Source organism: Episyrphus balteatus, chromosome 1, assembly GCF_945859705.1.
Source record: "Episyrphus balteatus chromosome 1, idEpiBalt1.1, whole genome shotgun sequence".
Taxonomy (NCBI): domain Eukaryota; kingdom Metazoa; phylum Arthropoda; class Insecta; order Diptera; family Syrphidae; genus Episyrphus; species Episyrphus balteatus.
In genome coordinates, this window is record NC_079134.1 from 51,745,912 (window position 1) to 51,771,921 (window position 26,010).

The 26,010-nt window shown below is 31.8% G+C and overlaps 1 protein-coding gene across 2 annotated transcripts; it reads right to left on the reverse strand.

Annotated features, from left to right (window-relative positions):
• Window positions 1-24,944, reverse strand: LOC129921100 (uncharacterized). Of its 2 annotated transcripts, none has more exons than XM_056002776.1 (8): window positions 24,736-24,944; window positions 11,684-12,407; window positions 6,483-6,804; window positions 6,011-6,405; window positions 5,822-5,943; window positions 5,640-5,755; window positions 1,452-1,569; window positions 1-1,380 (listed from the first exon to the last, which is right to left on the reverse strand). In XM_056002776.1, the coding sequence occupies exons 2-8, from the start codon at window positions 11,967-11,969 to the stop codon at window positions 901-903; spliced, it is 1,839 nt and encodes a 612-aa protein (XP_055858751.1). In that variant the 5' UTR covers window positions 11,970-12,407; window positions 24,736-24,944; the 3' UTR covers window positions 1-900. The 2 variants fall into 2 exon arrangements, with proteins under 2 accessions (XP_055858751.1, XP_055858750.1); XM_056002775.1 differs by lacking the exon at window positions 24,736-24,944 and adding an exon at window positions 19,147-19,330.
• Between the last annotated feature and the right edge of the window lie 1,066 nt (window positions 24,945-26,010).

Sequence of the window (26,010 nt, forward strand, 5' to 3'; positions counted from 1 at the left end):
TTAAATTGTTGATTTCTTTTTATTCATAGTTTATGCAAAATTTTTATAAATACATAATATATTATTTTTATTTATATATAATCAACATAACATAATTAGAATTATATCTAATTGAAAAATAAGTTTTTAAATAAATTGTTGTTGATAATTATATGTATTAAAAAATATATATATATAGATTCACTCTTCCATTTTTTGTTTCTTTTTGCTTATTAAATCAAATAACTTAAAATAAAGAAAATATTTATATATAGATATTAAAAATTTAGGTACATACTATATATATTTTTAAAACTAACTGTAAAATTGATAAACAAAAAAGTTTCAAGTCATAATTAAAAAAATGCTCTTAATTAAACTGTTTCGTTGAAAGATATTTCTAGCTAAATTAAAACTCGCAAATGGTAATATATTTGCTATAAATCGTTCAGATATGTTACTAAAATCTATTTTTTTTGTTTACTTTATCCAAAAATAAAAACAACAACATTAAAAGCGCAGATTATAATTTATAGCACCTCTTTTTCTTTTGAGGTTTTTCTACGAATTGTATTAGGTATTATTTTTTATTAAACTACAAAATATTTGTTCATATTTTTGTTTTGTTTCAATTTGCCTCTAGATCAGCTAACCTTAATTTGTTTAATATGTTTCTTTTCTTTTTGTGTATAAATTAAACCTTCTAAAAAATATCCTTAATCACATATATTTGTCATAGGGGGAGCAATGTTGTGAGTACAATGAGCGTGAAAGGGAGGAGAAGTGCTTGATACTCTTAGAGTTTTTAATTCCGGAAATGGTCAGAGCGTAATGTAGGGATTGATTTGATTGGAATGTAAATTTGGAGACCTTTGATTGCCATTTCAAAGTGCTATTGAAGTATTGATTCTTTTATTCATTTTATTTTGGAGGTTCAAAGTTGAAACGGACGGGAAGGGCTTTTGGTGTAATGATTTCGTCTTCATCTTCATCGTGCATTGAAAAATCACCCGTTCCACTTTGCTCGGTAAAGAATTCATTTGGCACTATTTCGACGTCTGTTGGGGGTGCTACTGATGATGTTCGTACATTATTAACTCCATGGCCTGAAGCTTCGAAATTTGTATTGATTCCAGAATGAGGTTTGATTGACACGTATTCTCGAAGAATGTCAGAATACAAAACATCACTCAAGTAAAACATTGTACCCAAGTTATAAACAAATACTTCACTTTCTGTGATTTTGGCATTATTTACGGTCACATTGCTACCGGGTCGTCGTGTTATTTTTATTGATCCACCACCGATTGCTTCGAAGACTTCGCCATCTTTTAAATCACGATCGTAGAGTCGTCCACGAATGAAATGGTTGAGGAGCATTTTGATTCCTCGTGGAGAAGCCTAAGAATTAAATAAGAAGAATTTTAATAAGAACAATTTTTATCAAACATGAATTTCAATTTGATACTGACAAGCACATCGTCGGGAAGAAGGTCAAATCCAAGTCGTTCAAAAGCCTCATCATCTGGCACGAAAAATGTGTAGTTTGCACCAGAGACATGTGGCGCTATTTCAGCATTGTTAAGATATCTTGTAAAAAATGAAAAATATAATTTTGTAAATACATAGTATTTTTCTAGATAACGTATGTATAATAATACAGTCAAATAAGGAGAAAAAAAGGGTAAATCTCGGAATGAATGTTAGTAGAAATTTTTTTTGCTCAATATCTTCCTTTTGCCATTCTATAATATATCTCAAAAGTCTAGAAAAATCTCATGTCCGCTTGTCGCGATTTCAAGGTCAAATCGCGAAATGGAGATTTTCAAAATTAGCAAAAATAGGCTATGGTATTATATACATATATGATACATGATTTCAAGGTATTTTTTAATGCTGATTCCAAAAAATCTAAAATCAAGACAATCTGACGTCTCTGGAAAAAGTTATACCTGTTTTTCATCTGTCAACTCATATTATTATAACAGTTGCAAATTTACTGCCGAAAACCCCTAAAAGTTATGGTAGACGAACCAAATTTTGCATGAAGATTTTAGAATCCATCATTATTAAAAATCAAAACAATCCATTACAAAAAATATATATACCTATGAAATAATGGTATTTTTTGATGAAGGGGCAAATTTTAGGATATGCACTAAAGAAGATTCTTGTTCATCTTAGGAATAAGTGCTAATAGGCTAATTTTTTCATTTTAATCTTTGTTTGGATATTCTTTAATTACCCTCAAAAATCAAAAAAAAATCTAATGTCCGCAGGTCCTAATTTTCTTGGTTTGAAGATAAGTTGCAGATTTTAAAAAAATAATAAGAAAAGTTTAAATTTTTATATGTATACCTACCAACATAAGCGACATGATTTAAAGGTATTTTTTAACAATTATTCCAACAAAACTCACAAACAAGTCAACCTGACCATCCCTGAAAAGTAATGCACCTTATTCATGTTGATCTGACACAAATATCTGAAGTGTAGTTTTTCAATTTTTTAAAATCTGCACCTTATCTTCAAACCAAGAAAATTAGGACTTGCGGACATGAGATTTTTTTAGATTTTTGAGGGTACTTAAAGAATATCCAAACAAAGATTAAAATGAAAAAATTAGCCTACTAGCACTTATTCCTAAGATGAACAAGAATCTTCTTTAGTGCATATCCTAAAATTTGCCCCTTCATCAAAAAATACCATTATTTCGTAGGTATATATATTTTTTGTAATGGATTGTTTTGATTTTTAATAATGATTGATTCTAAAATCTTCATGCAAAATTTGGTTCATCTACCATAACTTTTAGGGGTTTTCGGCAGTAAGTTTGCAACTGTTATAATAATATGAGTTGACAGATGAAAAACAGGTATAACTTTTTCCAGAGACGTCAGATTGTCTTGATTTTAGATTTTTTGGAATCAGCATTAAAAAATACCTTGAAATCATGTATCATATATGTATATAATACCATAGCCTATTTTTGCTAATTTTGAAAATCTCCATTTCGCGATTTGGCCTTGAAATCGCGACAAGCGGACATGAGATTTTTCTAGACTTTTGAGATATGTTATAGAATGGCAAAAGGAAGATATTGAGCAAAAAAAATTTCTACTAACATTCATTCCGAGGTTAAACCCTTATTTGACTGGATTATAACTTTTTAAATAAGATTGCAAAACACATTTTTAGAAAGGAAATGAGTTCTTAGCTATTCTTTTTCCAAAGGGTATTTTTTGGCGGGATAGATACGGGATCCGCTTAACAATACAAAAAAACTTCATAGAATTTAACTGAATGAAGTGGTTTGCAATGAAAAAAAAATGATGAAATGTTGGTGAGCTTTGACGTTGAGCCACTTTTTACGAATGTTCCGGTACAGGAAGTTCTTGTTATCGTCAGTAAACTGATCAAACCTTCGGCATCAATGACAACCAGGGTTCGGACTTTACTTCGATCGAAGTAGATCTACTTCGATTTTGGGAAAAAAATAAAATCTACTTCCCTACTTCTCTTTTTCAGGATCTACTTCTATTTCTTGATTAAAAAATATTTTTCAAATAATAAATTTAGAGAAAGGGATTTACCTTCAATTTTAAATCTGGTCGAGGCATTGAGAAATAAAGCTCAACTGAAATCTCAAAAGATGAATGGAGGTAAATTATTCTATTCTTCTAATTCAAGATATAAATAAAGTTTATCAAAGTAATTTTGACTGATTTTGATGAATTCCTGATCAAAAATTTGTTAGATTTTGTTGAATTAACCGTTTTACCCCAAAGCATCGTTACAACCACTAGATGAGAAGGGTTTTTTGGAAGAGATCATAATAAAATAAGTAAAGAAAAATAATTTTGTTGATAAATAATTTTTTTAAGAATAAATTTTTGTAAATAAATGTTCTGAAAGTTTAATTTTGAAATCTACTTCCGACATTTTGGATCTACTTCACTTTTTTTTCAAATTTGCTTCGAAATTTTGAAACTGAAGTCCGAACCCTGATGACAACTCTTTTGGAATTTTGTCTTTCTTCAGGTTATTTCTGCTTCAACGGAAAATTTGATCTGCAAAAGGATGGCGTTCCTTGCCCTTTTGGCTCCTTTGATTGCAGATATTTGGATGGAGAATTTTGAAAAAAAAAAAGGCTCTGAGCAGTTCAAATAACAGTTTAAATAACTTTTATTCTTATTTTGCTTCTCATGATTATGACAGTATTGTGTTAACGGAAACCTGGTTGAATGATAGCTACCTTCCGAGTGAAATGATAGGTATATGCTCAAAAATTAAATGTGTATCGTAAAGATCGTTGTTCTTCCACAACCAGTTACGACAGGGGTGGTGGAGTTTTGATTGCAATTCATACTAGGCTGGTTTGTAACCAGTTGGATTTAACATCTAATCAGTTATCTCATGGTTTTGATATTGATCAAATAGTGGTTAAAATAATTTTCATTAATAGTGTTAACATTTTTATGTGAGCTTGAGCTATATTCGACCAGGTAGTCCCTTTGAGTTATATAACTTTCATTTACAAAATATTAAAAAAATCATTTGTAATTTAAGTCCTTCAGACCATTTATTATAATATTTCGGTGATTTCTGTATTGGTGATGTTGATTGGTTATTCGATTATGATGAAAATTGTTTACTTCCGTTTAATTTTACAACCAATATTGAAAGCTTAGTTTTTGATTATATAAGGCAATATAATTTCTTCCTTAAACCGCATTCTAGACCTTGTTTTTGTTGACAAGGAATTTGAAGTTTGTATTGAAAGCTTAAAATTCTATCTGAGTTATAGAGGGAAACGCAAAATCTAATATAGCAATTTGCATATGATTTCGTTGATTAGATTTTTCTATGTGATAATATTACGATTTTTTTGGGTAATTGTTTATTTTTGACAGGAAATAGAAGAATGTGTCAAAAAAGAAGGTAATTATTTGGCCAAACATCGAAAACTGGATATCAATTTTACTTTCACAACGCTCTCGTCTCGTCGTCTCGCAATATTGTGAATCAGGCATAAGAAAAGATACCCCAACTTTCGCAATAAATGGCAATGTTATGTCTCCCTTATTCGTTTTTTTCTTGGGAAAAACAGGAAAACGCAGTTCGAATCACCAAATTTAAACGAAATCGTTAAAGCTGGTTTTCCAGAAAATTTCGACACCTTGAAACAGTTATAAGAGATATATTCGTTCTAAGTAAATGTATTAAAAAAACCTTTGAAATTACAAAAAAAAATTATCTTATCAAAAAATTAAACCCATCCTTAAGGCGCTGTTTACTGATGAATGCACAGACGAACCTACAAACGCAAAAACCAACGCGTTCGTCTCGACAAAATGTATGAACTTCCCCATTTTCGTAATGTTGTTCAAAGCCTTGATTTTTTCTACACGAAACCAATACAAATACTTCTTATAGAACAAATGTATCAGTCTTTTCAAAAACCACTTAAGTGCTTTTTTGCTAAAAATGGTGCCTAATTGAGTGTTGCAACAATAATCAAATCTAAAATTTTTGTGAGTCATTCCCATACAAATAGGAGAAATATTGCAATAAGAACCCTATAACCACCCAAAATATTTTCGGTCAATGAGTGTTTTTTTTTCAAGATCTTAAACCATATTAATTTAACAAGTACTCACCTTGTTATCTGAGTAAATCTTGGATCCCTTTCCAGCGCTAAAAATGAATGCGAAAGGAATTGCGCTCCGAACCATGGGAAAGCCAAAAGCGGTGGTGTTTCCTTATCCTTGTGCATCTGTAGATTATACGAAAGTGTTATTTTTTCACATTTCATTTGACTTCCTGGTAAGATATTGATTACCTGATGCAGCTTTGACACAACTGCCTCCGATACAAAAAGTACTTCCGATATGATGAAAACTTGATTGCCATTCGAAAGAGTGTAGTCAGCCATAATAGAGACATTGTTAATGGATGGTGAAGCTGTAACGACCAAAGACTAATGTCAGAAAAAAAGGATTCTTTTCTGCAGTTCATGCAATATACTAACGATAGCCACGAAAGACGACATTTTCACCGCCCATTGTTCGCATTGTCATGCGATCCACATTCCTTACATCAGCCATTCGGATGGGCTTCTGAGTGGGTAGAAAATGATTCCGCAGCACACTCTCGGTGAACTCCTGCACACTAAACGGATAGAATCCCCAGTCAATGGGGTGCCATCGTTGAAAGGCATTATCTGCCGGAATAAGTATCGTGTATGGACCTTCGTCCATTATCTGCGTAAGATTGCTTTTGCTGAGGAAATGCTGGAAAACTTTGGTTCCGGTTTTCATACTTATCAGGAAGGACATAAGAGGACTCGATTTCGATTCCTTTGGTACTGGTTCGTTCTTCGTTGTTGCATTGCGACTTTCTAGCCTTTGTGGCTCGTTATAACGACTAAAATAAAATAATTACAAAAAAAAAGTCATTTTACAATAACTTGTGTGAAAAAGAATCCTTAGAAATGTCCTTACGTATTTGTTTCTTGGATATTTCTCTTCGAGTAAGGAGACTTTCTGTCACCCAAGTACCCGTCGATTAAGATTGCAATTAAATTATCGCTCAGTCGTTGTTTGTGCATTATTTGGAAGCCATTCAAGAGCCATTGATTGCTGTGGGACTTCTCTAGCTTACGGAAAGTGATTTTATGACCATTTCCGTTACCATAGTGGTCTTCATCAGTAAAAGTATCGAACGCCTTGCCCGGCACAATATGTTCCAACATAAACTCCTTCAGTCTTGGTTTGTCGATAGTTCGAACATCGATTTTGGGAATAATCAATGTGAATGGGATCTCTGAAAATAAAAATAGATATAAGGTAACTTTTTGGGGTGATGAATCAATCAAGTCATTGATTAAATTTAAAAAAATGAATCACAATCAAATGTGCCTCTATCTACGCACACCCAGAAATTATGAATTAACAATGAATTCCGATTGGGCATACTTGTTGTCGGCGATGCTCGTTAAAATTCTTGAGCTCAAACCAATTAGTATGCCATCGCGTGATTCGTCAGAAAGTAACATTTAAATAAGAGACCGACTTTTGCTATGCGGCATATCGTATAGGTTATTCAATACATATGTCGTATTATGTGTCAACCCGACTAATAGGTTTGAAAAAAGTAATAATTATATGCAAATATTGCTGGATACCACTCCTGATTTATCACATAAAGATGAAATGACGAGGTAAATTGTTTATAAAGAAACACGCACTTTAAGTGTCTCATTTCATCCATGAATATTTCTTTTCCTATGTAGAAATTCGAAATGCACTTCAAATAAATATTTTAGTCAATTCATTTTGAAATGGATCATTTAAGGTAAATTGTGCAATGCTGATTATAAAGGGTGTCAAACTGAATGTATTAAAACCTAATTTGAAATAAAATTTAGTAAATTCACCGATCATTAATATCTGAAATACATTAATATATATTATTGGGTATCAGGAATGTATACATGGGTGATTGGAGTGTTGTTTTATTTAGAAAACTGTGGGTGGTCAGAACTGGTAATTTGACTTGGCTTTAAAAACAAAGGCAAATGGAATTCCAATGAAGAAGATCTCTAATTAAAATTTAAAAACTCGATTTTTTTTAGAGATTTTTACAAAAAGAAGAATTTACACTACCATCTGTGAGAACATTAAATCGGTAGTATGATAAGCCCTATCTGAAACTGGGATTTGAAAAAGGATTCTTGAAATGTTAAAAAGACAATTTAAAACAGACCAAGCAGCTAAAAAAACTGCGTTTTGGTTTTTGACGAAATGAGTAGGCATTAAGTTGGAGCAAGAATACAGTAAAAGAGAGGACACTGTTAACGGTTTTGGAGACTAAGGCAGAATGGGGAGATATACAAACTTTGTTTGCATTTCCTTTGACTAAGGAGTTTCAAACAGAACGGCATAGAAAAGCTATAACCGTCGAGTGGCTGTAATATATTTCTTATTTTTATTTTATTTAATTATAAAAATACATATATTCGTAATATCATTTTTCTTAGGAACCTTATGACATCAGACCAATTTTTATTTAAAAGTATTATTTAAAAGTATTCGCAATAATTTACTGATTTCGGATATTATTATTTAGAATGAGGTTATGTCATGGAAAATATTTTTTTTTGTGAAAATAAAAAACAATAAGATCTATGCTCAAACCTTAGAAGCGCATATCGAACCCGACAGTTTTCAAACAAAAAAATGTATGTTTTTTTTGCTACGTCTACAAATGTGTACATGTAACAAAAAAGAAAAATTTGTTGCATGGAACACGAGCAATAATGGAATAAACAAGTCTTTATTCCTAAGCAAAACATTTTAATAAAAATAAAAGTTGATTTTATCTACATAGGTTATTAGAAAAATAAAAGAAGTTAAGTTGCGAAAATGAGAGGAACCCAGACTTGCTTTCTGTTTTGATGATTTTCGTCAAACTTTTAATAGAAAATTTCAACTTAAGAATCACATTAAAAGTGATAAGCATCAGCTCACATCCGATATTATTACCGATTGTCTGAAAAACAATAAAGGTTCCTACCTACACGAAAAAAACCTCGTAACGTATTTCTATAACAAAATGACAGAAAATACAAGTTATGAAATTTCCATTTCCGAAAATATTTTTAAAGGTGGAAATTGGCAAATAGTCAATTAATTTGGGTCTCTAAGATCTGAAAACTGGAAGATTAGAGTTTTAACTGTTTTTTTATTTTAGATTTCAGTACGAACATTTTTCGTATGACTAGCAGAAATCAGGGCTACCTTCGTAGATTTTCAAAAAGAGGCAAAAAAAGAGGATTTTGATAAAAAAAAAGACCCCAATAAAAAAATGTAAAAATAGAATAAGTTAAGTACGACAGTCACACGAAATACCTCATTTGCGCCTTTCCCGAACCGCAACATTAACTTTTTAACACAATTTTTCTTAAAATTAAAATTGTGCTTATAATAAAAATAATACTCGTACACAAAATTTATTAAAAATAACCTTATAAAAATCAAATCAGCGCTAAACAACAGCAACGTATATTTTTTTTACAATTGAGTCGTTATAATTGAAAGTGGTATGAGGCAAATTTTCCATGATTTTCAAAAATATGTCTATTTTTTAATCAAACGTACATAATTTTAAAAAAGAGTAAAAAGAGGAATCAAAATATCAAAAAGAGGGATTTTTTGACAATTTTGAAAAAGTAGAGGGAAAGTGGATTGGGTGAAAAAAAGAGGAAAAACGCATCTTTAGAGGCGCAAAGGTAGCCCTGGCAGAAATCACAAATAACAACACTGCAATATGAAAACAGAAGAGGATGTGCCTTGCATTCTGCCCAATTTTTAAGTTGATTCGGATTATGGAGTTTTCAAAATTTCTTTTGTTTTTATCTTTGTTAAACAAAGTCATTAATGTTATAAAAACTAATGTAAAGATAACTTAGTACATACTATAAAAGATATTTTATCTTAATGTACCAATTAATTTATTATAAAAAATTCATTGAAATTGAATTGAATAAGTGTCAATATATTTTGAAACAAATAAATAATGTTCACAACAACTTTGACATAGGTACCCGCACAACCAAATCGAAATAAAGGGCTCTATAATGACTTGCGATTCGGACAAACATTTCTTCAGGAAACATTTTTCAATATATTAGATATTGTAATGAAAATTGTACTGTAGTACATACCTACATAGTTTCAAGATAATATTATAATAAGTGTTAAACGCTAGTCTTTAGCGCATTGAATAGATAGAGCCCAGATTTCTTTAAAATACACAAATTAAAATAGAGCCTCGTTGTCGTTATTTTGCTCATTCTTTGCACGCAGTTGGAACGAAATTTTTATATAAAAAACAAAGACATTTTGAATATTCGCAGCTGTAGATACAAATTAAAGATTATTGGGAGAGATTTCATTCATGTGTCACTCATTTTGTGTTGACGGTTCATTCATTTTCAAAACATTTCTTGTTTAAAGCTAATTTTTTGATGGTTTATTTCTAGATTTTAATTTTGAATTTGACAAAATACTCGATGATATTTTTTCATATGCATTGCGTTGAGACTTGAGACTTGGAAAAATTTTCATTTCGCTTCAGTGTTTTTTGTGGTTTAGTATATACTTCTTTTGTACTAATTCTTTTTTTAAAATGTGTTATTCATTTCGCCATTTTTAGTACGGTGTGTCCTTGAAGTTAGAGTAATGGACTATCAAGCCGGCCTAAGCCAGAAGAGGCTATGAGAACAATATTGGCGTAACCTACTTTTTTTCAAAAACGAGTTTTTCATAAAAATTGGTCTTAATATATCTTTTCTAATACAAAAAGTAGATTTATGCGGCTAGATACACTCAAAACTAGATGGCACTCATAAAAATCATAAATCCCGGAGCAACATTTAAAAAAATTTTTTTTCACGAAAAATTACAAAAATCTTGAAGAAAAATTTTGATATTTTCTAAGTACACACCAAAACGAAAAAATAATGATTGAACTAGTAATTACATTGTATAAGGAATGTTTTAAGCTGAAAGTACAAAAGTTGAAGTCCATTTTTTAGTAATACAACTAAAAATGCAAGTACAAACCAATGTGTTTTATCAAAAAGTCTTATTAAACTAGTATTAAGATTGGAAAAGCAAATTTTCTGATCAAAAACATGTTTACATATTCCATAGATTGAAGAACCTTATAATCATTCTCTTTCAGTATTACCGTTATTTCATTTTATAGCTCTAAGCTTAAGACTTCTTGAAAAATTGAGAAACCCCTCACAAATCCTGCATTTTTTTTTGTTGGTCGTACTAATGCATTAATTTTCAAATTTTTGTTATTGCAATAAAAAATAATTAATAGGTGGTTTCATGCTGAAACCACTAGGAACCAAAAAAAAACCCTGTATCTTAAATCTCTCCTAGCTCAAAACGGAATTTTATGGCTTACGCCACTATTGTTCTCATAGCCTCATTTAATGAATGCATTTTTCTTCAAATTGTTTGGAATAGTACCTACATACATTGCCTTTAGCGACTATTATGATAACATTTATATTTTCAAGCTATTCATTCGACAATACATTTTTAATTCAAGGTAAACTATTTGCTCTAAAAATTTGAAATTTGGCATAGGTACTTAAACCTTAAAGTGGTAGCTTTTCCTCGGAATGTTTGCAAATTTTCAGTTCTCAAAAGTTTTTATCATTGTTTAAAAATTTTTTTAATCAGAGGTATCTTTCAAATATTTAAAAGATAAAGTATTCCTAGTTTCAGCTCATTCACAGTCCAACAAACATTCCATCAATAAAACGATTTTTTTCGCTGGTTAAGTTAAGTAATAAGTATTTACTCCAAAACACCTTTTTCCGAGTACGCGTCAGTAAAGTGAACATTTTTGTATACAATTTGAAACAGAAGAAAGAAGTGAAAGAACATCTTATACATAAATCAAACATCGTAAATAAAATAATCAAGTCACGTGCCTGGAGCATTTCATTAAATTGTATCGGCCTTGTCATCCAATGAAATTAAGGTCCATTCTAACCGAATTATATAGCAGACACACAGTATAAGTCCCCACTAATTTTGCGACACAACAAGAAATAGCAAACAAAAAGCAAAAAAAAAAGCAACATGATTAAATAATTTATGCTCGAATAGAAACTCACCCTTTTTCGGTTTGTATCCGTAAACATCTAGGACGGGCAAGCCATCCTCCATGAAACGCCTAGTGTGCTCCCACTTTTCGTCGCGGGCATTCTCCTTATCCTTGAGAACACTGCTGACTTCTGGGATGATTTTACTCTCGATTAACTTTTGATTTTTGAAATTATGTTCGTTTTGATGCACGGGTTTTAAATCACTCACGGTCTCGCTTCCGGTTACCACCAACGCCATTAACAAGGCCACAGCGGCCATCACTAAAAATCTACTACGCTCGGTAGATTTTATCATTTTCGATTCAATAAAAACTTCGATGTTCACAAAACTAAATTTAATTAATTTTTTTTTTGTTATTGTAATTTCGATGGACAGTTAAATTAAGTCTCAAAAAAGTATTTTATTCGAAATTTATTACATTTCTCGGTTTAAATGCGTTTTTATTTGCGAATTTTCATTTTTTGAAAAAATTAACCGATTTTCATCCGTTTACATTTTTCCACTTGCACTTGTTGATGATGGAGACGATTTTATCCAAACGGCACTTGCTGGGCATCTAAATAGAAATGAACTACTCTCGGGTAGAGTGGCAACCGCAATTCACAATTCGTCGTCGATTAGGGCTGGGGTTTGGGTTGGGGTAGCTTCCTGGCGGAGGAGGTAATTTAACTGATTGTTGTTCGGTTGTTGTGCTTTGTAGTAGAAGTTTCGCAATGCGCACAACGCTATCCGCTGCCGGATTAAGAGTGAAATGAAAATGAACGAAAAGAAAAAAAGAGGAGAAAAAAAAAAAGTAAAAAGAATGAAATTGATTGCGGAGAAGTTAAGTCAATCATTAGGGGAGGGTCACTGTATGGGAGATGATGTGCTGTGATTGAAGAAGGTGGGGGTGTATAGTAGGAGATCGGACAATGTGCGCATTTTGATTTTAATGCGGTGTAGGAGAGCGAGTGTTCGTATAGTGAACTGTTATGTTGGTGTAATAAAAGTTCAAATAAGTATTAATTTGATCTTAAACTCGTGTTGATACTAAAAATATCGTATACATTTTAAATTGCACTTAACAATCATGATGGAGAAATTTACCATGTACTTCTTGGAAATAAGTGTGTGTCTCTAGAAAAAGTTGTGACCAGATTTCTGAAAACAACATATTGGGTAATATGCATAAGAAAGTAAATGAAAATTGTAAAGTATGAACTTTTTTATCCTTATTTTGTGCATATCAAACCTAGTTTATACTTATTAATTCCCTATTGGTGGTATTTACTATTTTTGAAGGATAAGGGCCCTTTTGTTTGCGATGGGGAAATGAACTCAAACACACATATTTAAACAAAAAAGTGAGTTTTAGGAGTCAGACGCAGGACCTGAAAAATTATAGAATTTAAGCTCAGAAGCGGAGCATAGTGGGTTAGTGAATAAACGAACTACACTTTCAATGCAAGCGTCATAAAGTACACTGAAGAATCGAAAATATTTGGCCTATCCTATCACTAAACTTTCAGTTCTAATGAGGCAGTTTACTAGCGGAAATAAACGCTACACTCAAATGTGAAAGACACCTCGAAAGAAAATGCCATTATGTTAGACAGCCAAGTCGAACTTAAAGCAGTTAACACATACATATGTCACTAACGATTAACTTCAAACTTGTATAGGAGTGTGTGAATTGTGAGGAAGCTTAACGAGCTTCGTAAGGTAAATAACATGGGTCCCTGTACATGTTGGAGTTCAGAGAAACAAAAGAGTAGACTCCTTAGCTTTGCTACACCGCACATAGGGGTATTTGATCAAAAAAAAATTACTAATAAGATATTTCAATATAAAAAGTTACACATACGCCACAGTGAGACATAGTTAAGACGCAAATAAAATAGTTAAAACAAAATTTTAGCTGACTTAACAATTACACTATTTGTTGACCATTAAATAATTGTCAAAATTTTGCATATGGGATGCGATGACTTTGAAATAGCATGCGAAAATGGGTATTTTTTACCCACTAACACATGCAGAAATCAAATCATAAAACCAAATGGCGGAAGTTGGCCGAATTTTTTATTTTCTTACCTGATAAGTTTTAAGGAAGGACTACTAGCAACAAGCACTACCTTTTAAAGGAACGGATAGACATAAGGTGCCAAATATGGTTGTCACAAGATGTAGTGCCTATTTATCTATGACATAACGGTAAAACTTTTATATTAAGCTTCATTTTTTAGAATTTTGATCAGCTTTTTGGTATAAAAACCCCTATGTGCACCGTAGCAAAGGTAGGCGCCACAGCAACTCTTATGAGACCAGAAAAATTATGCGGTATTGGAGATAATATGATCAAACTATGGATTGGGGTCAAAATCCCGAAAACCCAAAAGTCCAAAGTCGCGAAAACCCAGAATCCCGAAAATCAAAAATCTGGGTTTTCGGTATGTTGGATTTTTGAGATTCTGCGTTTTTAAGATTCTGGATTTTGGCGATTCTGGGTTTTCTGGATTCCAAATTTCAGGATTGTGTTCGTCTCCCTCAAACAATTGCAACCAGAAACGATATAAAAACTGCATCCATTTAAGCAGGAACAACCTGAAAATAATAACAGGCTTGCGCACAGGCCACTGCAAATTGCGAAAGCGCCTCTTTAATAGTGGCCTAGTAGACAGTGCTGCCTGCAGATTTTGTAACGATAACGGAAAGACACCAGAAAGTATCCTGGCCAACTGCGAAGCACTGATGAACCAACGATACACACCTGGGCCAATAGCAGGTAGTAGTTTGTCGGCTAAGGGTGCAAACCTCGTAAATCCACTTTTTGACAAAAATTAGATTTTTGAAAATGTATAAAGAGGCATCGAAATTTGTGTTTCCATAAAAGAAATATTTGTTTTTTTTTTAAACGACCACAAGAGACAAAATTAGACATGAAAAATGTATAGAGCTAGTACAAAAATGAAAATAAGAAATCGCTCTCCTGACCAATTTACAAAAATAGAGTTACGAGGCTTGCACCCTTAGCCGACGAGTTAAACATCTACCATCTCTCTAAATAATCAAAGTAATATGATACATGAAAGTTATCAACCTATAAACCGGCCTTTAGAAGTTAATTGCAACTTTAATTGGAGGCTATTTCCCCACATCCATTCATTCATTCAACTAGAACAAAATTTATAATATATTTTTGAGTAAAAAACCGACTAATAAGTTCAAATACGTGTCAAATTACCGAATTTTAATGTTCACCATCTCAACCCGTACCATTTTGTATTTAATTTCAAATGAATATATTCAAAAATAATTGTAGTCCAGTCATTATATACATTTGGAAATGCAAAATGACCGAGAAAGCTTAATTTTGGATATGTTGTAGGGGATGCTTAAAAAAGCTTTACTTGAAGTTTTCGACCAAGATTTCCTATGAGCTTTCTCCGCAATAACTTTTTTGACAATAACTCGGCTATCCTTCGGGATACGAAAATTGTACAAGGTGTTTTTTGTAGCTTTTACCATGTTCTACAATTCATCCATGCATTTTTTGCGTATCATGAACCGTTTTCGAGATATGGATAAAAAAAAGTCAAAAATTTAAGATATGCGATTTGTTTTTTGACATTATCTATTTTTTGGTGATGAATATCCAAAAAAATATTAAAATCAAATTTGTAGACCCTGTTCAGACCTAAAATTTCATATTTTTTTTTGACAATAAAAAAAACATGAATGATTGTTTTTTTCACAACCGAACGAGCGGCTTGCTTGGCGGTGGGTGCGGACTAAACAACTTTGCGAGCGGCTGGAGGTCGTAATTTTTGTCCAAAAAATACGAAATTGTAGGTCTGAACAGGGTCTACAAATTTGATTTTAATATTTTTTTTGGATATTCATCACCAAGATATAGATAATGTCAAATAAAAAATCGCATATCGTAAATTTTTAACTTTTTTTTATCGATATCTCGAAAACGGTTCATGTTACGCAAAAAATGTGTACGCATGAATTGTAGAACATGGTAAAAGCTACAAAAAAGCACCTGGTAAAATTTTCGTATCTGGAAGGATAGCCAAGTTATTGTCAAAAAAGTTATTGGGTAAAAAGCTCATAGGAAATCTTGGTCGAAAACTTCAAGTAAAGCTTTTTTAAGCATCCCCTACAAAAAATCCAAAATTTAGCTTTCTCGGTCATTTTGCATTTCTAAGCCGTTTTTTCCGACATAATGACTGGCCTATTGAGTTTTCCTGCGACTGTGTACCGTTGAGCTACGCATTTTTGGGAAATTATGTATACACTGAAACAACTCGGTTATGTATTTACGATAAAGATGTTTCAAAACCCAATTTCTGGCCCTAAAACAAGGTGTACCACGAAATTTTAGGCGGAAAAAAACACTATACGTCAAGCTCTAACTTTTTGTCGCAACTTATACAAATCACCCTATTATGGAGTGCAAATAAATTATTTGTAAAAATATTTACAAAGAATTATATGTAATTACATAAATGTTAAAAAGAAAGTATAACACGTAATCAAATAAAAGAAATTTTGATTTCACGTCATTCTTGATTTAATGATGGAAATAAAAAAAAAAAGAAAATAGCAAAATTGAACCAAAGCTAAATTTACTTTTTGGTATTGAATTCTTGAACGTTCCTACAGGAAATTCAATTAACTCGGTTAAATTTGAAGACACCAGGGGGCCGTTGTTGCCGAACAACAACGACAGAAGATTATAGCTTAGCTCGCAGCTTACTTTACAATCCATGGCTTTATTGTCATAATCAATGAATAACGAGGTTGCTCCTTCCTCTCGTTTTCTTCCGCACAATCTTTGTCATCGTCAATGGCGCGTCGTCGCTTATGTCCGTCCGTCCGTCCATCAACAAGATACAAACTAAAGACAAACATTTCTTCTTTTTTTTTCTATCCCTACAGATATAAGCACATTATCTGTGTGCTTGGATTAAATTTAAAGCAACAAGATAAATAAAAAAAATAACAACAAATACAAAAAATCTAACTATACAAGTGAAGTAACCAATCTGATAAAATTGGTCTCGAGAGTAGAAAAAAAAAACATCTACGATTTATATACCGCATATCTACCCCGCCGTATATTCGAAATAGTGGGTCGAATGGTCGATGAATTTACGCAGAGAAATTAATTTCCGCATACTAAAATATCTACAAGATTATATCTGTGCTGTGATACGAAAAACTACAGAGTTGCAATTTGTTTTGCAGAACAGAATCATTAAGTTTGTAGTTTGTTTGCAAACGAAAGTATCTATAAGATGCATGCGTGCTTAATTGCACAGTGCTACGCGCCAATTTATGTCTGAACAACAACGTATATATGGGCCATATTATGCAATACCCGCAAGTCGCAAGCAGACTAGGCAAGATAGGTTTTTCATTTGGAGCCGGTTTTTCCACACAAATTCAACTTTGGAATTTTCTTGTGTCACATCGATTGCATCACAAAATGACTATGACCATAACTTTTCTGCGCTCCTTTCGATGATAGACGATTTTTATTTTTGTTTTGTTGAAAAGTGATGAGAATCAACTTTTAGTGTAGCTAACTATAAAAGAATTTGAAGTACTCGTTCGGAATACTAATTAATTGATTAGAATTTTGTTTATTGAACGAAGTAGGTATGCGGATAGGTAAAATTTAACTTACGCAGCGGTATCTGATTGTTGTTTTCTTTTTTTAAGGTGACCCTTTCGCATAAAATAAATGTTGCTCTTAGAACTCTAAGGAATTACTTCAAATTTAAAATGCCCTACTTTGAATAATGTCTTACCTACATTAAGAAATGTCCTACCATCAGAAAGGCCTTACCTTCAAAAATGCCCTACCTTCAAAAATACCCTTCTTATAAAAATGCCGTTGCTTCAAAAATGCTTTAGCTTTAAAAATACCCAACTTATAAAGATGCCGTTCCTTCAAAATTTCTCTAGCTTTAAAAATTCCAGCCTCACTAATTTTGGGGATTACTTTCATCTTATTTTAAAAACAATTTCGGGCCTTGTTTCATTTTTCATAATTTACATGTAAATGCTAAACTAAATAGTCTTTCAAAAAAACTTTTGTAAAATTCCGCTTATCAATTACCCAGACTAGAATACCTAAAGTCCCGCTTATTGTGGACTCGTTGATGGTTTGCACACCGATCTTTACATTGAAAAGCATTAATAAGCAACAAAAAAGTTGACAAAACAACGCGATTTATCTAAAATAAGTTCATTTTGAAAAAGAAAAATTGGAGTTCTATTTCATTTTCCCAAAAAAGGTCAAAACTAGGCGCCGGTTATAGCGATCAGGAAAATGCAATGAAATAAGTTAAGTCCTTATTTCATTGGGACATAATTTCATTTTGAAAAAATACTCCAATTTGGGGCCTTGAAAAAGATATTTAGGCCATTTCAGGAACATAATAATACAAGTGGTTTTGACCTTGTAACCTTGTAAGAGCAAGAATTTAAAGAACACTGTTTTTAACTTCATATTTTCAACTTTGTTATCGATTTAAGCCATACACTATTAATACATGTAATTTTTAATTTTTATTATAAAATATTCTATACAATTATTTTAAAGTTCAATGAGGTACTTTTTATTGAATAGGTTGAGAACTGACAGAAAAAAAAGCGATTGCTTATGCCCTACCTGATAAGACCCTTGCCCTACCTTAAAATCAACTCTAGCTACGGGCCTGTATGAAACTAGAAGCCTTATGTACATTGTACAAATATTAAATCCTTCTTCATTATATTCTGTAACTTAAACTAAGCTTACTATTTCCCTATTAGGTTGGTCACCTGGTTTCTAATAGAATAAAGTATAGTATTCTTAATTCCTTAAAATAATTGTCAACACGAACGGATATTGACCATTGAAACTGATTGCTGAAAACATTTTATATTCACAACCTGATTAGTAATAGTATCATAAAATGTGTCAGCGGTGAATCATGTCCATCGAGTGACAAGTTAAATCAGAAGAAACAAATACTTCTTCTGTTCTGCTCAAAAGAAATATTTGGCATTTCGGTACACTACGTTCATTTCAAGATGTCAAAAATTGTTGATTGACCAATTTAGAGAGAGTCGAAATTAAAATGACAATAAGATTCGTGTCAAATTTTATGGTAGAATGTGGTTTAGATTTTACCGAAATTCTTAACTTTAAATGAACTTAAAATAGCTGCGTTCCTTTGGAAATGTTTAACTACTTTTTAGTACTTAAAGCTGCTTTGAACTACTTTTTAAGTATAGCAAAGTAGTTCAAAGTAGTTTTAAGTACTAAAAAGTAGATAAATATTTCCAAAGGAACGCAGCTAATAGTAAGTTACAGAACAATAATAAATTGAATTGCAGAGAACTCAATTTAAAAATATCAACTACACCATCATCAATATGAAAGCTTAACATTTAAATTAAAAATAACTTGATTAATATCCAGAACACGTACAAGTGCTTATTTTTCCAGAGATAGCAATCAGAATTGCTCTATCAACTTTGATATTTGACTGATTGATAATTTAATTAATAAAGTCCAACTATCACTGTGCGCGTATCTCACGTATGCGGTGAAAAAAAGCAACCAGTAAATTGATGGGTATGGCATCCGCGTTTAACTTGACTCCACGAAAACCCGAACTAAACTGGAGGCTCGATCTGATTTCACTTAGTTTCATGCAAACTTCTTGGATAAGTAAGTTCTTTTTTCTTTCATTTATTCATATTAGTGGAGTCAAGTCAATCTTGGTGAAAATTTTTCATATTAAATGTGTTTTATTATATTGTTGGCTTTTTATGTGGCTAAGTATTGGGTTGGTTAAAAAAAATTAGGTCTTAATTAAAGGAGACAATGATGGATGCATACAATATGAGATTTCAATTTGCATAAATATTCTTCCAAAAAATATCTTCCCTTCTCATATATTTTTGTGTGCAATATACAAGAAACCGACTAAGATCTATAACATATTTGGAAACTTCGTAATAAGAACCAAAATCCATTTATGTACCTACATTTAAAAAAAAAATTAATTTTTTAAAATACTATATTTCACATTTATATAGTTTAATTTCAATATTTTATAATAATAACTATGCTTGAGGTGACAACTAGTACGTATTGTTCGAGTTTAGTCTCAATATTGTAACGATGGATTACTGAACACACTACCTAATACCGTTAAGATAAGCATCTGAACGCACCTGTAATAATAAGTGTATAAGTGTGAACATGCCTTTAAAAATTTTCTGAACGCAACTACTGGATGTATGAAGCGCCCCCTCCCGGAAAGGAATTTTCGAGAAGCAAAGACGAGAACCTTCGAAGACATTCTCGAATTTCGAAATTCATGTATAAAAGCGCAGCGTGGAGACTGACCGGATACAGTTTGATTTTGAAAGTGAAAGAATACAAAGTAAAATAAAGTGTTGGAAATTGTTAGTAGTATAAATGAAGTGATTTAAAAGTGTGTTTGCTTGAGCGAATAATAAAAATAAATTGAGTTGAAATAAAGTGCGTTCTTATTTGAACGGAAGATAAGTGGAAATTGAATAAACGAAATAAGTTTTATTGTGAACCCTGAATAAAACATTACAATATCATGACTGGAAAAAGTGAAAATCATAATTTGAAGTGATGGAATATGAAATTTTTCCACGTATGAAGAAAAATTGCTAACTGCTTTTTATATATTGGACTAAATAAATTTTAAAAAATAAAACCCCGGGAAGTTTAATATGTATTATGTGTGCCGTAAAAAAAATTTCACGCCTTTGTAGTTCTAGATCTGGATTTAAACAACGATCGTTTTTGTCGTAAGCCGAAAGAAAGACTTTTTCGAAAAATTGACCCTAGTTAAATTTATTAAAAATTCTTGTAAAAACGATCAAACATAAAGGAAATTTTTGATGAGCAGTGCCATGCTATTACGAAAGCCTCGACTTCGGTTTAGTATGGTCCAATGCGGAAGCAGTTACTCGACATTAAAAACCAAGTTTTTCCTAGGTCTCTACACACTTTTAAAAATGTTATAAAGGTTTTTGAAGATAAAAACTTTAAAAAAACATTTTGGAATGCCAAGTCCCCTTTTTCATCGGGATACGATAGTTAAAATGCCTAGTGACTTACAACTCTCAACCATTCTTGTGTGCGTGTAATTAATTTTTAAGAATAGAAGGAACCTACAGTTTATCCAAACGGCTAAGCAGAGATGCACTTTTTCAAGACAAAGATACTCTTGGAAGCTTTGTCAATTCTTGGCAAGAGGTAGTACCCCTGAAAAAAAAATGTTTTGGTGGTGAAGGCTGAGAATCAAACTCACAACAACGGATTACGGAACTGCACTTCGGAATAAAATCAGTCTAGGTATCAAGGAGTGAAACTCATTGTATAAAGGACATTAAAGACTGATAGACAAATATCGTTTACTATCGCTTTTAAGTCCCAAAAACATTTGGAGGGGATATGAAATTCTGAAGGAAGAAGCATCAACGCAGCAAACAAAATGTATACATATTTAAAGCTTTGTATTGTTCTTTGAAAAGAAGTGGCTTTTTCGAAATAACTTAAAAGGGTTAGCTGAAGGGAGGAGCTGAAATGTTTCAATTCTTTGAAGAGGACAACGAGGTAATTTTTTTTTCAACTTCTTGATGTGTTGTTAGACCAGGGTTGCAGTAAGACAAGTTATTTTTTAAAACCTATCAATAGATCCATTTAAATGTACGAACCACCAAGGAAAAAAACATCTGAGCAGCATTTTATCATTAACAAAAAAATCAAAAATTTGGACGATAGAAGAATTTTGCTTGCTTCGTTAACCAGCTAACGCAATAAGAATCCTTATTTAATCAATTGATAACAAAATTTTAAAAAATATTTGAATCTGCTCATAGATACATACTATTAAAATGTACAAACTTACACTAGACTGTTGAGACTTAAATATACTATTTCGGTGAACTCGAATCCGAAGTCAGAAGTATAGGATCAGCTCGTGTTTTTTAAATACTATACCATTAGAAAATTAAAAAAAAGTTATTTTTTACTTCTTCTAAGGTTATGCTATTATGTGAATTTTTAAAAATATAAATCGTTTTAAGAAATTTGTGTATGACTTTTCATACTTGCAGGGAAGCTGCCTGTGTAATCAATTTATATTGAAGGTTTTGAATGAACGACACAAACTTGTGTGTGTTACCACCAAGTTCACAGGCTGGAAATATAGCTATTTCACGGGGACCAACCCGATCATCAGACTCCTTTCAGTGGTGCTAAGTCGCTTATGTTCAATTAATTTTGAAAATTGCGAGACTTGAACTCAAGACGTCTTAAAATCTTTGAAATATCTTTTTTATGAACCGAAATATCTTAAGTTGAAGTATAAAAGAGTTTGGCTTATAAACATAAATAAGGTAATAACGTTTTTTGAATTTTCTAATATTAATATTTCAAAAACGGGAGCTGATCGAATATTTCTGACATTGGATTCCGAAAACCTTAAGAAAAGTATTTATGTAATTTGGTTTCAACAACAAAAACGAATTTCTACGTTTTTTTCATATTTATATTATATTATTATGCTCTTTTGTTCGAAAATTTTAAAAATATGAAATTTATAACGTCCGGATTGTTTCAGCAAATTCGTACGACCCAACTTTTTGCATTATTTTTTTGTAATTCTGACGAGAACAATGTAGAGAAAAGTTAAAAAAATAACGTGCTGTTTCAATTCGGAGAAGAAAAATGAAGATAGAAAGAGGGTTTCTTTTTCTGATTTAAATGAGATTTGATTGAATTCACTTTGCACACTTAAATGTGTGCATTAAAGCATTTAGTGGTGGTTTTGGTTTGTTGATAGTTATTATATCATCATATTGGATATAAAAAAAATTGATATTGTCTCGTTTTCCGAAGAAAAATTACTATATACAATTGAAGCCGTTTAAATTGAAATGAATTAACTAGCTACAAAAAAACAAAAGTTTTTCCTGTATCTGATAAATCTAAAAAAAAAAATTTCTAGGAAAAAATAAAAAATAGTAGAGAAAGGCTTCTATTTTATTTTACTGTAGGACAACTGATTCGTTTTTTTTTGTCAATGCTGAAAATTGGTGTTCTTATTATCAATTAGAGTCGTTTATGAAAAAAAAAACAACCAGGAAGCCTGCGAAAAGTGTACCTACATTTTCACAAAAATTGAGATTTTTTTAAACTGAACAAAATCCTACCTAATTGAACAAAATCAACAACAAACAAGAGAAAGTTACTCTTAGAATCCGTTCCTATTATTATATTATGTTCACCCTTAAAGATGTGAACGACTCCAATTTGGGATTAATCTCTAACAAAAGCATCACTCATAGATGATTTATGTTTGGCAAGGAACTGATTATCCGAGCTGTACGGAAATAGCGACTGGCAGGGGCGTACACTCCCTTGGGGCAAGCGGGGCGGTGCCCCGGGGCCCCCGACCGACCCCAGGGCCCCCACTGGAGACAATGCAGAGAAAGAAACTGTTAGCATAAATTGAGTTACGAAGTAACCAGGGAGACAAATTATGTCATTCAGTGTAATGTATAATGCATTAGTAGCCACACAATACATATATGTATATTGATTTTAAAAAAAGGTTACCCCAGGGGCCCCAAAAAAAATAAACTGCTTTTTTAAAAGAAAAATTATAATTTTATCTTAGGGCCCCAAAAAATATTACTTGAAAAATCTTTTCCACCACAAATAATACATTAGGGGCCCTAAAAAAGCAAAAAAATATTATTTGAGGATCCTCAAAAGTGGTTCAAAACAATCAAATGGAAAATTAAATATAAATTCAGGGGCCCCAACATACATAAATACATCAGGGCCCAAAATAAAAACATTATGTTATTGGTGGCATTCCGAATATTACTTCAGAACAAAGGCCCCAATACCTATTAATTTTTTTTTTGTAACCAAGGGGCCCCCAAATATCAAAGGGGCCCCAAAATTTAGTCTTACCCCGGGGCCCCGGCGACTCAACGTACGCCACTGGCGACTGGGGTACCACAAGGCAGTGATCTTGGTTGCATTTAGTACCTTTAATTCACACGCGATTCGATTCCTATTAGTAACGCAGTTCATTGTGAAGGAGTCTTATATAAAAACTTTTTTGAGCGGATTAAATATGATAATCAGAAAAAGTCGTAGGTCTGCATCTTGGACTGCAGTTAAAATACACGAAATTTACTTGCTTAATCTGTGAATGGGGCAGTCTTGAAAGAAAAGAACACTACACAAACAAGTTGTGGCCTCATTGTAAGTTATTCAGCCTGGACAAAAAAAAATTTTTAAAAATACCCTTAACTTGATCCACAAAAATTCGTAAAAGCAATGAACAGAGATGGAGCTGCTTTTCAATACCTACGGCCGAATGATTTTCACCTTGTCACAAAAAAAAAACTCTGAGTAGTGATACCTATGCTGAGCTTGTTGTAAGTAAACTGTCGTCATACCCAAAATTGGATTGCAACATATCTTTAAAAATACACATTTTAGAGTGTAACTTCATAATTTTTAACGAAAATAAGTTTAATAAATCAAAAACCAATTTTAAACAATCCTGCACACAAATATACTGAAGAAAATAATCAAAATAAGTAATTTCACGCAAGCAAAAAATACACACGAAGCACCAGCGCACTTACTATGTCCTGCCTTTAAAATACAACCAAAATAACTTCGTGATTCAGGTATTAGATTGCAAAAGCAAACACAGGCAAAAATGTCGGCTTTTTTGTACGATAATGTCACCCAATTTAATTAAATTAATTATTCAACTACATTCGAGTGCATTGTGCAAAAGGTGAAACTGAGTAAAATGCTCATCAAAATTGAAATGAATTATTCAATCAGTTTGTGTTTGGATTATTTTTCATGGGGATTTATTGGGTATAAGGGATTTTTTTTCTCTCGTCCAATTGAAGCACACAGGATGTGGATGGATAGGTATAGAATAAAATTCTAAAGTATAATAGTTACTTTTGTTGCGCTTAAAATATTTACCGTTTTCTTTTGTTGTATTATAAAAATTCACAATATTTTCGATTTGATTATTATATTAATATTTGCAGTCAAAACACAAATGGAAAAGTGCAAAATTTTCCATGGTTAATCATTGAATAAAATAAACGAGACAACTTGTTTTACCGGAAAATGGATTCACAGTAATTGAAGGAGCCTTTTCCGCAAAATCGTAGTTCTGGCTCACTCTGTGCCGTACGAGTATTTTGTTTAAATTAAAGCGCAAGCTCCATCGATCCAACTGCGTCCATTCATTCATGAGAAACTCATAAAGCTGAGGCAAAATGGAACCCAAGCTCAAGACTTAAAGCTTTAAAAATTTTGTGTGTGGTTGCTGTCGGAGATAGCTTGATTGAAGCTTTCGAAAACAAAGTGATTTATAAATTGTACAAGAAGAAAGGGAACTTATGTGGATACATTGGAAAGAAAAAGTATTGGTTCATTGAAAGTATTTTGAGCAACAAAAATGTTCGGTTGATAATAAGTTAATTTAAAGCAATTATAAAAGAGTTATCTGGGTATAAAGCTTTTGTGTATAAAGCTTCGAATAATAATTAATATAATAATTAATAATATGTATAAAAATTCAACTAAACAAAAGTTTATATTTCAAACAATTTTATACAAAAACACAAATAATGTTCCATACAGCGTTGCCACAAAGTGCCCGATCGGGCCATTTGGCCCCCTATTTTATAATTTGGCCCTTTGCCCGGGCCAATCAGAAATGGCCCACGAATCCAAATTTTAGTAGATTTATCTTCATATCGTGCTTAGTAATAATTAGAAGGCTTTATTTATTTTTTATAATTAAATATAAATCATCACTATGCATCGAAACTACAATATGTTTAATGTTTCCACTACAAATAAATAGGTATGTATTTGTATACTCAATTCATTAATTTATCTAATATCTCCTTTAGTAATGTGATTTTTCTCACGTCACGCATAGGAGTATTTCGATCACAAACCTGGACAAAATTATTTTTTAAAGTAAAACAATTTATTTTTGCTAAAAATTATTATTTATGCAATGAAATGATTTTTATTCAGCAAAACTTTAAGAACGCTTGTGATAAGAAAAACTGAAAAAATAGTATGAAATTTCATACACCCAAAATGTGAAAAATTAAAATATCTAAAGTATTAGAGCTTCTAGAAAGGAACCATTGTGATTTTTAGGCTTAGTGAATCCAAATGCATTAAGTTCAATTAAAAAATTTCTTAAAAATGTTAAAAACCAGTAAATAAAAA